Raw genomic sequence first — 13,664 nt, forward strand, 5'->3', positions numbered from 1 at the left:
CTGGGTGATGATGATGCTCTTTTGTCTCCTAGGCTGCCCATTGCTGACCACTGCTGGCCTCTCAGGCTTGATTCAGCTGCAAGACTTGGAGGAGCTGGAACTTACCAACTGCCCTGGTGCTACCCCTGAGCTCTTCAAATATTACTCCCAGCACCTGCCCCGCTGTATGGTGATTGAGTAAAGACAGCAGGGATTGGCTGTTTACACAGAATTACCACCTCCAGCCAAACCCAGCACTGATTACCAATCAGAGTAAAGCTTGGAGAAGAATGTGCATCTGATCAATGTTAGGAAAAATGTTTAACGGTGTCAGGAATGAGAAAGAAACTGTGAATATAAACAAACTGAGATTATTTTGCTTTGGTGTGCACCAGAGTCATCCCATTCTCTGTCTGGATGTGTGAATTCCACAATCATTCCTGCTCATCACACTGCTCTTTTTTTCTAAATGTGGAGTGGTTGTGACCAGGCTTGTTCTGAGCATGTGCAGCGTTTGCGGGTAGCTGCTGTCACATGCTGCTGCTGTAACTCCTGTGTTTCAGTGCTGGATCTCTGTAATGTGTCTAACGTCTGTGTAGAATTCCGTTTGCTGAAATGTTTCCCTCTGCGGATGTGAGGCTGTATTTCTGTTATTAGAAACGAGTTGTGGTGATCATTCCTTATATCAGGAATGGATGTTAAGCATCTCTTCTGGCCGTTGTCAACTGGTTCTATTAACTATATCTGACTAACAACGGAGACCTTTCTTCACCAGCCCTAATATTGGCAGATATTTTGTTTTTAAATTGATATTTTCCTTTTCAGTTTCTAATGCTGGCTGGTTCACTGCTGGAATCTGTAAGGGGAACAAAGTGGGGGAACTGGGATTAGGTTTAGATGTACGAGTGCAATGCGTGACATTTTTGTGCAGGTTGAAGGACATATGGGGAAAAATCAGCATCAGCGATGATCCATTTCATTCCTGAAGACTTCAGGGATCAGCTGAGCTGAACTGTTTTGATATCTGCAGGAGTATGTTTTCATAGAGACCAAAAGAAGCCCACTCTGGTTGTGAGCCTCTTGTGAAAGCAGGATGCTTTGGGACTTTCTTACTGTATATATTTTTCTGTCTGTTTGGATACTCTTTAAAAAAAGTTATAGCTTATATTTGCTAAGTGTTTTCCTGTGCTGTCAGCCACTGGCTCGCCTGTGATTTATAATACGTCGCTTTAAATTAAAAGGTCCAAGAAGAGACAAGACGAAGAAGGTGAAGAGGAAGATGTGCACTTCATATGTCAGCTGTAAAAACACCAAGCTGCTCTACCCCACCTCCCCCTCCTCCTCCCTCTCACAATACAATGGAATTTTACAAAAACATTCAAAGCAGAAGCAGCAATATTATTTCTAACATTGCTTTCAGCTGAATTGTGATGCCTTTGTTGTGTACAGTGTGATGCTTCCATGCTGCAGTATCCTTTCGGAAAGTCAGTCCACTGTCAGTACAAATATTCTTAAAATAAATATTCCAAACAAAACCCCCAGGCCTTGCTAACATTATTGAAAGTGATATTTAGCTTAATTGCAGAACGCATACATCCAAGGCCATTCCAAACTAAATCACCGTGCTGGTCTACTACCAGTCTAAGCCCAAATGCTTGCCTTGCTAAAACCCAAATGCTTGCTAAATCAGTGCCGTTTCAGTGTTGTTCATGGCTGCTAAGCTGATATTACCCTAACAGCCCATTCTGCCTTGCTAAGCAAATGATTGGCCATTTTGTGTTGTTCAGCTACAGATGTCGCATTAATTTTTCCTTTGAATTTGTTTTAACTGTTACACTGATGCCATTATAAAAAAAAACAGTAGTATTTTGAGGCTTCATTTGGACTTTTCAAATTTGTATATTGATTGAAGAGCTCACCATCAATCTAGATGAGCCACTTTGATTGTTGTCAATCGGAATTGCAGAGACCATGATGCCCAGACAGGGGAACGGAGGTATTGTGTCAGTGAGGTAAAAGTCTTGCTAAAAACAGAAGGATATTTTAATATCCTAAGGGGGGTTTTTTTACAAAAAATTAGGAAAGAAAATTTTCCTTCTCTCTTCATAATGTTCCAGTCATACTTTTAGCCTGTGTCAGGCTTGGCTCAGTGGTAGAGCTCTTGCATCTGAGTCAGAAGTTTGTGGTTCAAGCCCCACTCCAGAGACTTTGAACACATAATAGTATAGGTTAACACTTCAGTGCTGTACTGAGGGAGTGCTACACTGTTGTAGATCCTGTCTGCCCTCTCAGGTGTTTATAAAAGATCCCATAGCACTATTTGAAGAAGAGCAGCAGAGTTTTCCCAATGTTAAAATCAACCCAAATGAGTGTCCTTCTTTGGGGTACAAAAAAGTAGAACGATGACCTCTTCCAGGGCAGAGCTAATGTAAAAAGAGAATGAAGAACTGCAAGTATCATACAATCAGCCCAAGAACAACGGAGGAAGAGCAAAACAACTTTGTACTCGTCATGTTAAAACAGAGGAGGCACAGTGACGGATATAACAGAATTATGATGAATTTACAAAGCTGGTGTTTGTAAAATATTCATATTTGATGCAGGAAGCAGAGCAAAAAGGTGTGACTGGAAGATTTGGAAGAAGAAAAAATTGACCATTGATTTTAGGAAGTAACTCTTTCAAAAGCTGGTAGAAATCGAAATAAACTGTCCCACAATGCAGTGAGTGCAGTAACAGCCCGATCAAAAAAAAAAGCTGGGCAAGTATTTATTTGAGCAGTTTGAGGATCGCATGCCCAAAATCATTTCCACTTGGACAAGTACAGGATAAGATGTACAACAGCAATGGTAATGAGACTGCGGATACGATAATCCAGGCAGAGAAGTCTGGGTCAGAGAGGAGCAAACTTGATTGGCTAAATGTCCTTATTTTTATATGCCTTCATTGTGTTTTTCTGCAGCAATAAGTATCTGAATTTAAGTGAGGAGATATATAAACAACAGGAAGGTTTATCTTTGGATGAGAGAGCAAGCGAGATAATTATGCATTGTTCTTGCCCTCTGAGCAAATCCCAGTGATTTCGCACCATGTCTGAGGTACTATTGAGACGATTTAATGAAACTCTGACTTATTACTGTGTAAAGCATTATAATAATATATACAGGATTGTTATTCTTCAACAAAACCCTTTGCTCCTGTCAAAAGATTTCCTCGTAATCATGTAAACCTCCCTTTTTCCTTTCATGTGATGCAAAGTCACAAAGTAAAGCACTGTGGCCATGATGGTGGCAGTTGACAGAATATGTGAACTCCAGCACTAAGCTCGAGTGGACAAAGTTGGAAGCCTGTAAATGATATAAATATCAATAAAAGTAGTTGGAAGCGTATTAAAGACTGTAACACACTCATAGGGTTTGGTGGCATTTATAGACAATTTGAGTTTTTCTCCTACAATTTCTGGCATAATTTAAACCCTTCAAATATATTTCAGCCTTCAAACACACTCCCGGTATCTAATTCTCTGTATAATGTATGCAAGCTATGACATTCCCCTGTATCATTCAGAAATAAATCCCTATTTCACTGTCTTGTTAAGTCACGTGATTCAATCTGTCCATTAATAACACCCTTATTAAGGAATAAGAAATGAAATTGGTGAATGGTAAGGTTTTATTTTATATAACTTATATGCTCATGGGTAATCTGAGTTGGAGCATGTCTCTAATGTTTAGTGTGGTTCCATTCTAAGCTGGGAGTGGAGCACAGAGGGGATGTGGGATGGAGAATGAAACACAGTGGTGATGGTGGGGAGTGATGAATGGAGTACAGTGGGAAGAGGTAAGGAGCAGGGTACAGAAACAGTGACTTACCTGTTTAATGGTGGCTGAGACCGCAGAGCACTGTGATGGCAGCTGTTCTAAGAGAAATCTCTTTCCGAGATCTGATTTACAATGTATGTGGGAGAAAATGTTTTTATTTGTCCATCAGAAAATTGGGACTTTAAACACCCTTTTTATGCTTGACATCAAGATTAACTAGTCACAGAGCAGGCCACAACTTCCAATTGTGATCCCTACCCTCCCTGTCCAATACTGTAGTAGACTGAATAGAAAGTGACAGGCTGAAGCTGCATTCTGGGAGTTATACTGTATCAGAGTGACATGCACAATGACACTGGTGCATTCTGGGATTTATTGTCCACATGTGTGAAATGCACAGATTGACACAAGTGAATTCTGAGGGTCTACCGTGTGAGGTAAACTTCTTGGAAGCATTTCTAATAAGACAATGGCTGATTTAATGGGTAAACTTAATATTGTTTTTCATAGTTATTGTTTTTTTAATACATTATGTTATCTATAAACTATATATTTATCTAGATCAGAGATCAAGATAACAGCTAAAACCAGTTTGGGGAAAGATGAGCAATGTGATTGTTTGATTGTGTGGTAGCTGCTGTTTTAGAAATAAAAAATTGAGCAATTGAATTTGCTTAATTTAACAGATTGTGATTGCTTGAGCCAATCAGAAAAGCATGGTGCAGTCAGATTTAATGGGCCACTCTAATGTAATGGTTGGCATAAACATTGTAATGCTTAACAAACTTTGAGATATATTCACAGCTGTAACATGTCTCAAGGTTCTGATGACATTAATTAAACTGTTTGGGCTTCACTGTTACAGTTCATGGATGTCATTTCACCTCTAGACGTGCTACTACCTTGTAAAGCAATATATACTGTCCAAAATACTATGGGATAAATTTTCACCTTCAGCCTTCCCGCACAGAGCTTTGCACACCAGACACACATATTGGGAATTTGGGATTGCAACCTGCCTATCATTTTCCATCCATTAAAATTAATTAATGGATGGATAATCATTGGCGACGTGTGCCTGAAAATTCCCAATATGTGCTCCTGGTGTGTGCAGCCCTGCGAGTACTGAAGATGAAAATTTACCTCTACATATACCATACTCTCAATCTCCACTGTTCTCTGTATAACACTTCCCAGTTGTTCTCATTATATAAACACACTTCTGATGGAAAAATTAAATCTATAGAAAATATTATCTTAATTCAAATTAAACTGTGACAACAGGATAAGGGGGTACATTTCAACTGAAAAAAAGTCAAATTTTGAGGAGGAGGCCACCCCCACAGCAGGTCTTCAGGGAGCACTTCTCCAAACTCAAATCCACTGAGCAGCGATGTGTGGGGCACCTTTGCGTCATCAAGGAGGCTGTCACGGAGCAATGTCACTTGCTGTAGCTACAACTGGAACATCATCAAACCAGGGTATGGACAGCACTGCCATTGGCTGTCAAGGTCAGCATGGCCCTTAACTTTTCTGCAACGGGCTCCTGCCAAGTTGCAGCAGGTGACAAAAGCGACACCTCCCATTTGCTATATCTGGAGGATCACCGAGGCTCTCGACACCAGGAGGAACACCTACATCACTTTCCCAATGGACAGAGCAAAGCAGAATGAGAGAGCACTAGGTATCGGCCGCATTGCAAGCTTCCCCAGGGTCCAACGAGCCATAGACTACACCCACGTTGTCTTGCGTGCTCCCCATCATCATCCTGCATCTTTTTCAATAGAAAGGGATTCCACTTCCTCAATATCCAGCTTGTTTCTGACCACAGGCAGTGCATTATGCTGGTCTGTGCCCGATTTCCTGACAGCAGTCATGATTCATTCATCATACGCCAGTCCTCTGTGCTGTATTTATTTCAACTAGGCCGGCAGGTCTTAAACGGGCTACTGGGTGACAAGGCATATCCCCTTCAGACATGGCTCGTGGCTCCTGTCTGGAACCCGGGCCCAGCCATGCCTCCACCAGAAATATACTCAAGCAATGCTTCCACTGTATGGACCATTTATGAGGAGCTCTGCAGTACACCCCTGACCGGGTATCCAGATTTGTGGTTGTCTGCTGCATGCTGCATAACTTTTCAATAATAAAGGATCATCCCTTACCACCACCTGGGCAGCAAGAAGTGCAAGAGGAGGAGGAGGAGGTGGAAAAGGAGCATGATAAGGAGGAAGAGCAGGAACAATGTCAACCACCAGTGCCCCTAGCTGCAAGAGCACTTAGAGAGCAGCTTATCCAAGAGCGCTTCACATGAACCATCCCTCCCATCCCCAATACAGCAACAGTCCTGCAATCCTTATAATCACTGTCCTTAGTACCACCATCCGATTGCCTAGTTAATATGTGATCTTGCCCTCAGGCGTGCTGGCATCTATGGCGTCCTAGTCCCCTATCCTAGGTCCTGCACACCTGTGGTTGGTGATTCATCAAGTGATGACCCCTCCTGCTCCACGTTCGGGTAAGTAATTTTTTTTAAAAGTACCTTTCAGGAGGCGGCCTGCTGAAATTCAAGGCAGCCCAATTTTACAAAGAGGGCATTAAACTGGCATTAGGCCCCCAATTTACATATATAAAGGGCCTAGCACCTGTTTCAAGTGGGGGCCCTGGACGCTTCTTTTTCTGCCTTTATCAAAATGGTGGGCGGCACACTTCTGGCACATAATGGGCCACTATATTCGATGTTTAGGTGCCCATTTTGCTCCTGAGAAATGGGCACGGCACAAATTTCTAGGCTTCAAACTTTACATCATAGATTCATGGCCTGTACTGCAGGGAGACTTGACCTGTTTCATTAACACCTAACATAAATCCCCATTGAAATTTCTCTTTTGTCTGTTAGATTATCAGCAGGGCAGGTCAACAAACTACAGTAAGGACATTTGCATCCCTAGGGATTTAGCATCTAAAAATAACTAAACATGCATTGTGCTTTTGTACATATGCTGTGGACTAATGGAGAGCTGCTTCTTCACAGGCTGAAGAGAATGTATAATATTTGAACAGAATATGTACTCAACATTTCCTGCTAATTTGTTGGAATTTGACATTTTTCAGCATTATGACATATTTGTTGACATTTGTGAATTGTTCAATAATTTGTTGACCTGCGGAGTTTACACCAGGGTGTTACTAATGAGTCGCTGACACTGATGGATGAATTATGTGTTCAGCACTGACAAGACGGTGACAAGTGTCCCTTGTTACAGATGCTGTCAGACATCTTCAGCATATAATCCCCATTGAAATTCCTCTTTTGTCTGTTGGATTATCAGCAGGGCAGGTCAACAAGTTTAAAATTCGCCCGCCTACTCACCACTTTCCAAATTTAATAAATTTGCCAGCACTGTTTAAGATGTGTCACAAGCCAACCCACCCATCCACGTCAGAAATGATATCTGTCGAATTATGTAAAGCCGTATCTTGTGTGTTTAATTAGCTTGTTTAAACAATCACTTGTATAATATGCACGTCATGAGTGCACAGTATGAGGCAGCTCAACTGACTATAGTGATAAACATTAAAATACAGGCAAATAAGTTCATCCAATGATGCACTGACTTCACGTAGGATGCTGAGTATTTACTCTATGACTTAATGACAACAACAACAACATCTTGCATTTATATAGTGCCTTTAACGTTGTAAAACGTGCTTCACCGGAGCGATTATCAAACAAAATTTGACACTGAGCCACATAGGGAGATATTAGGAGAGGTAAGAGGTAGGTTTTAAGGAGCGTCTTAAAGGAGGAGAGAGAAGTAGAGAAGTTTAGGGAGGGAATTCAGAGCTTAGGGCCTAAGCAGCTGAAGGCAAGACCGCCAGTGGTGGAGCGAAGAAAATTGGGGTGCGCAAGAGGCCAGAATTGGAGGAACACATTGGAGGGTTGTAGTAGATTACAGGGATAGGGAGGGGCAAGGCCATGGAGGGATTTGAAAACAAGGATAAGAAATTTAAAATTGAGGGTTTTCTAAAAGAATTAACACAAAAAAAGGGGAAAATGACAGCAACGGGACGTTAAATATTCCAACTGCACACTCGGGTTTTTCCGTTTAATGCATTGTTAAATTGAGAATACGTGATTCATTGTACATCTGAGTACATTGTCATTTGATTTGAATTCAGTATATGATATTTATAGCTGCAGTACTTTGCTGATCTTGTATTTGCATATCAGAACCAGATTTCCTGCAATCTGTATATATTGGTAGAGATAGTTCTAGGCAGAAAAGGGAACTATTGGCTCATTTCTTGTAAATTGCTTCAAACAGTACTAACAGAATATAAACATTTGCACAATTCTTTGCAGCGTAGGTAACATGGCACTCGGTCTTTCCTATTATATGAAAGACCTTTGGGCCTCCCCTCACCTTGTAAATGTACTGACTCAAGCACTCAAATAGGTAAACCTGGGTACCACAAGCTATTTGATGGGGCATCACAGTGAAACCCAACCCTTCCCTCAACCAATGTCCACATGTACACATTCACCACCATCAATCACTGGATAGTAATTAAGAACCCTGGGTGATTTTTCCCTAACTATCTCAAGGCACTGAGGCCAAATGTTGCTCAGTATAAACTGGACATCCAACCTGGGACCTTCATAGCTTGTTAGCTCTAGGCGTTTATTACGCTCTTTTTCAGGTTTCAGTTTCTAACATCAATAATCTGCTTGCATAGATTATACGGCCAATTTCCTTTTACATCATGGTGGCATTGAAAAGTACCTTTGAAGGTGTCTTCAGGTGGGAACATTCAGGTATGGTTCACACTGGTGACTCTATAATCTGACTTCATGACTGTGTATTCAACCCTAACAGGCAGTGACTCAAATGTGTTTAATTTCACTACATGATGACTAACTACTTATGCTGTGCAATGAATAATCGTGGTTAATTGCACCACACAGGAACTTCTTTGTCCTACTGTAGTGGAAACGCTAAGGTCAAGAAATCTTGATATAATTCTGACGTATACACACATTACCACACCAGCAATTAGGTAATGGGTAATTTATTGGCAAAAATACTTCGGAAGAAATTTCTATTAAAAAGTCACCTTGCGTTGAGGGGCATCACAACCCAGCCGTGCATGATGAATCAGTCTTCAATGCCAGTGCAGACAAACTGTGCTAGAAAAATAGGGAAAGACTAAAGAACCCGCGAAAGGAAAAGAAATAGAAAGTCAAGGGCAAAAAAAATTTAAAGGGAATGGAAGAAATGAGAGAAAGGAAAGGACAGAGGCATGAACAAAGATGAGTCAAGGGGATTGAGATAGAGAAACAAAGGAGCAGTTTTATTTATTTTTTTATTTTTGAGAGTTTTTTGCCCCTAGATGTTTTCAGACCTATATCAACATTTTAGTGTTGGTAGGGGTGTGTTGATTTTAGTTTTTTGTTTTTTTAGGTAGATGTTTTCCTGTGAAATTTGAATGGAAAGTGATAGCTCCAGTATAACTGGTCACGTGTTCCCAAGTTGTAACTATTGAAAGTAATCAAGTGCAAAAGTGGTTCCAACTGCTCCTAAGTCCTTAGCCTCATGGACCATGCTTCTGTTGTGGTCTGGTCTTAGTATAAACCAGTAAGCAAATCTCTGGTGATGCAAGTCTTGCTCAGTGAAAAGTAATAGGATCCCAAAACTTAGTCATAAACTAAGAACCAAGGGGGTCATTTTAACTGGGAGCGGGTTTCAGGCAGGAAGTGTCAAACCACCACCCACCCCACCCCGACGTCATTGGTTTTAACTCTTGGGCCTCATTTGCATCCGGCCATCCAGCTGCCCACCCAAAACGGGCCAAAAAAGGCAGCTGGCTTGCTTCGGGCAGGTCAAAATGGTGTGGCCAGGAGGTCGTCCACCAGCACCACGGTAAGTTGCAGAGTGAATTGGGGCCGTCTTGCGGGTGAGAAGGGTGGCGGGGGAAGATGTCCTGGGTGGCAGAGGCGCTGACTTTTCTTGTGGGGCCCTGATGAGCACTCCTGAATGGGGTGGGGGGGAGAGAAGAAGGAAGGCCACCAAGTTAAGGAAAGGGTTTGATAACTTAGAGGCCACCCTCTTCTTCCTCACCCCCCCCCCACCCCATTCAGTAGGCCATTAAACTGCTATTGAGATTCTGATGACATCATAGTACCTTGATTTGCATGCATTAATGAGACTTCTGCCTGAATCAGGCAGGCGCCACGACTGCCTAAAAAAAAGGGCCCAGTTAAGATGCCAGCAGACAGGAATTGAGCAGGAATGAGGTGGTACGTCTTTGCACAGGTATTTTAACTGCCCGTTCACCCCATTCCTGCCAGGTGGGGTGGGTTAAAGTTCCCCCTAAGGTCCCAAGTGGGCTGGCAGTCACTGAGAGCAATAGTGAGAGCTTTTTCCCCCAACTCCTGCAAAATGAATTCTCCCTGAACTGTAATGCTGAATGTGATAAAGCAAAAGTGGAGAGATGTGCAGAACATTTTTTAATTCTCCATTATACTCAAAATAACTAAAACGAATAATTTCAATTTATATTTCTGACTTTAATGCTGAAATGCCACTACAGTCCTCAGAGGAGTAAGCATACTTTGATACATTCTTTGAATTTTAATACCCCCAAAATGAAGAGTGCAATATAGCTGCAACAGTGACTCATGAGACATATATCACTCCCAGAACTCACACACATAATAATTTGACATGATTAACTTGAACTGGAATCTGTTGATACCATTTTCTAGCTATTAAAAATAATTTAATAAATAAAGTAGACATTGTATGTGACAATGTCACTGAAGAGCTGCTACATAATGATGGTCTGTTGTCAAAGTATTCAGTAAAAGTCTCTGAATACTGAATCCCTTGATTGCCACATGGCAGATTATTGTGTCTCATTACCTCCCACCTGTATGAACATAAGGTGGTAAAATTCTGAAAAGGGGACGGAAGACAATGAAATCCGTAGCACATTAATCTGCAGTAATGGTGATGGTTTAATGATTTGATTTGTGGTTTGAATTACATTCAATCAGCCCTGGCATGTCCCTTAGTGATGACCGATCAATTGTACAGACAGCTGAAAGCAAGATCTACAGCTGGAGAAAACATAAAAGGAAGAAACACATTTACAGTGATGTTAGTGTGTATAAACTCAATTCAATGACAGGCAGCTAAAGGGGGATTATTCATCTTACTCTGTAAAAAGCCTACCCCTGTCCCATAATGTTCTCACCAACCACCGCCTTACGCCCAACCTCTCTTACCTCTCTAAGGTTGGGAGCATGTCATTGTCACACAACTCTGTGCCCACCTCTCCCAAATGCTTTCGATCTGCCTTCCATCCTGCCCACAGCACTGAGACTACTTTAGTCACCGATGACATTCTGTGGGTGAGAATGACCTACTCATCCTACTCAAACTTGCTGCAGCTTTCAACATGGTCAACCATGCCTTCCTCCTCCACCACCTATCCTTTGAGGTTCACCACGAAAAGGCACTGCCTTCTTATGGTTCCAGTCTTGTCTTTCCCAAAGTCGCCAAAACACCTCTTGATTTGTAAAAATAATTATCTGTTATGACCTTGTGGAAGCATAGCTCCCCTTAAAGCACAAAATGAATCTTTTGTTTCCTAAGTGAAGTAGCTTCCTCTGCTGGAGAGTACTGTAACTGCAGTTGCAGTAATAAATAGTTTTGGCAACTTTGTCATTGGCTAATGCAGATGGCTGACCTTGGCCCACATCTGAACCCTGCAATTTCTTTTCAGACCTCCAAAATGTTCAGTTCATAGGAAAAACCTTTGATAAGTGTAATCACAATTACCGTTTACTCCATTCTATATACACTTCTTTCTTACAAATCACTTACTGACACAATTAGTTGGATTTCTTCGCACTCATAGCCAGGGCACACCTCTGTTCTTCAGGGATATTATAGTGGATACCCCTGAGGATAGCCATTTATGCAGCATACAAGGAGAAAATTTACTGACTTTCACTGGTTCATACTGCTAGGCACCACCTAGATAATCAAGGAAGAAATAAAGAACTTGCATTTATATAGCGTTTTTCATGACCTAGGACAACCCAAAGCACTTCACACCCAGTAAAGTACCTTTTGAAGTGTAGTCATTGTTATAACGTAGGATGACAGAGCAGCCAATATGCACACAGCAAGGTCCTACAGACAGCAATGGGATAAATGACCTGGTATTCTGTTCTAGTGCTGTTAGTTGAGGGATAAATATTATCCAGGACACCAAGAGAGCTCCCCTTCAAATCATCTTCAAATAGTGGCATAGGATCTTGTATATCCACCTGAGAGGGGCAACGAGGCCTTCGTTTGAGATCTCATCCAAAAGACGCCACCTCTGACAGTGCAGCACTCCCTCAGCACTGCACTGAGGTGTCAGCCTGGATTGAATGCTGAAGTCTCTGGAGTGGGGCTTGAACCCACAATCTTCTGACTCAGAGGTGAGAGTGCCACATGGCTGACACCTTAATCAATTTATGCTTCAACAACTCAAAAGGCAGAGAAAAGGGATGAGAGGGGGAAGAGGAGGAGGAAGGAGATGAGTGGGAAGTGGAGGAGAGACGCATATTTTTGGGTTCTGCCAGTCCCTTATCCTGTTGTAGCAGTGACAGCTACTTATCCTTGATTTTTCTTTTCTCCATCAACACCAATTGCAATACAAATACAACCTAAAGAATTCACATCTCACCGTAGCCTCTGTAACATCTACTACTTGCTGTTCTTACTTTATCCCATAGTTCTGCAACATTTGTGGCATCTCTTTGAATCTTGATTCTGTCCAATTCCACCCCAAGTCATTTCACCTTCATCTATTTATTTTCCCTTCAATTTTCCCAGTTCAACTAATTTCCTAGAGCTTTTCACCACCTCAATTCTAACTCTTACACTGTATCAGTTTAGTCACTGCAGAGCTCTTTTGAACACTGTGTCATATCTGCTTCTTTCAGAATACCTATCAACAAATCACTCTCTGTAAATGAGCCTTGTTTTGTTTGGCATTATAATTCAGCCAACTGGGATAGTCTTCGACAATTCTTTGCTGCGTTTCTTGGTCTAACTCCTGCTTTTAATTTTCTGATCCTTCTTTCTGTTGCCAATGAAATAATGGGTTATTCGAAAGCTGGCATACAAAGTTTTATAATTACTCTTCCTCTTCTGTCAGATAAGGTACTGTATCTTGGCTCAATTATGTCTGCATTGAGCAGACTCTGGTAAAAATTCTCCCCAAGTCTAAAGCACCCTGATCCAACCTTATCTCTATTTGTAACCTTGCCAAGTAAACTATTAGAGCTACCAAAGGCAACTTTATTGAGAAACTTCCTGCATCTTCAGCAGCTTTCCAATGAATGTCAAAGTTAAATTCTGGGAATCATTCATTCCATCCTTTTTTTTGTTCTGATAGCTCTCCTAAAAGCAAAGCTAACCTGCTTGGATCACTTTTCTCCTCCATCTCTAAATTTCATACTTTTTGTAAGGCACTTCCCTCCATTGCTGCATTCTGTACGTTCATTCTAATGGACAGGTTTTATTCCCACCAGATGTGTTGGATCGTCTGTTCTCTGAACTCCAATATGACCACTAGCCCTGATGATATTCCTTCCATCATCCTTAAGATATGTGCCTCTGAATTTACAGTGTCTGCTTGGCTCAGTGGTAATACTCTCATCTCAAAGTCAGAAGTTTGTGGGTTCAAGCCTGGCTTGAGGACCCATAACCTAGGCTAACACTTAAGTGCAGTATTGACCAAATATTGCACTGTTGATGGTGCTGTCTTTCAAATGATATGATAAACTAATGTTCTGCCCACTT

The 13,664-nt window shown here is 41.5% G+C and overlaps 1 protein-coding gene across 1 annotated transcript in view; it reads left to right on the top strand.

Annotated features, from left to right (window-relative positions):
• Positions 1-3,603, top strand: part of fbxl16 (F-box and leucine-rich repeat protein 16) — a 108,512-nt gene extending 104,909 nt beyond the window's left edge. The window contains exon 6 of the mRNA XM_068003741.1: positions 33-3,603. Coding sequence (XP_067859842.1) covers positions 33-181 — 149 coding nt within the window. The 3' untranslated portion in view covers positions 182-3,603. The remainder of the gene's footprint in view (positions 1-32) is intronic.
• Positions 3,604-13,664: the final 10,061 nt, after the last annotated feature.

This window comes from Heptranchias perlo, chromosome 22 (assembly GCF_035084215.1).
Source record: "Heptranchias perlo isolate sHepPer1 chromosome 22, sHepPer1.hap1, whole genome shotgun sequence".
Taxonomy (NCBI): Eukaryota; Metazoa; Chordata; class Chondrichthyes; order Hexanchiformes; family Hexanchidae; genus Heptranchias; species Heptranchias perlo.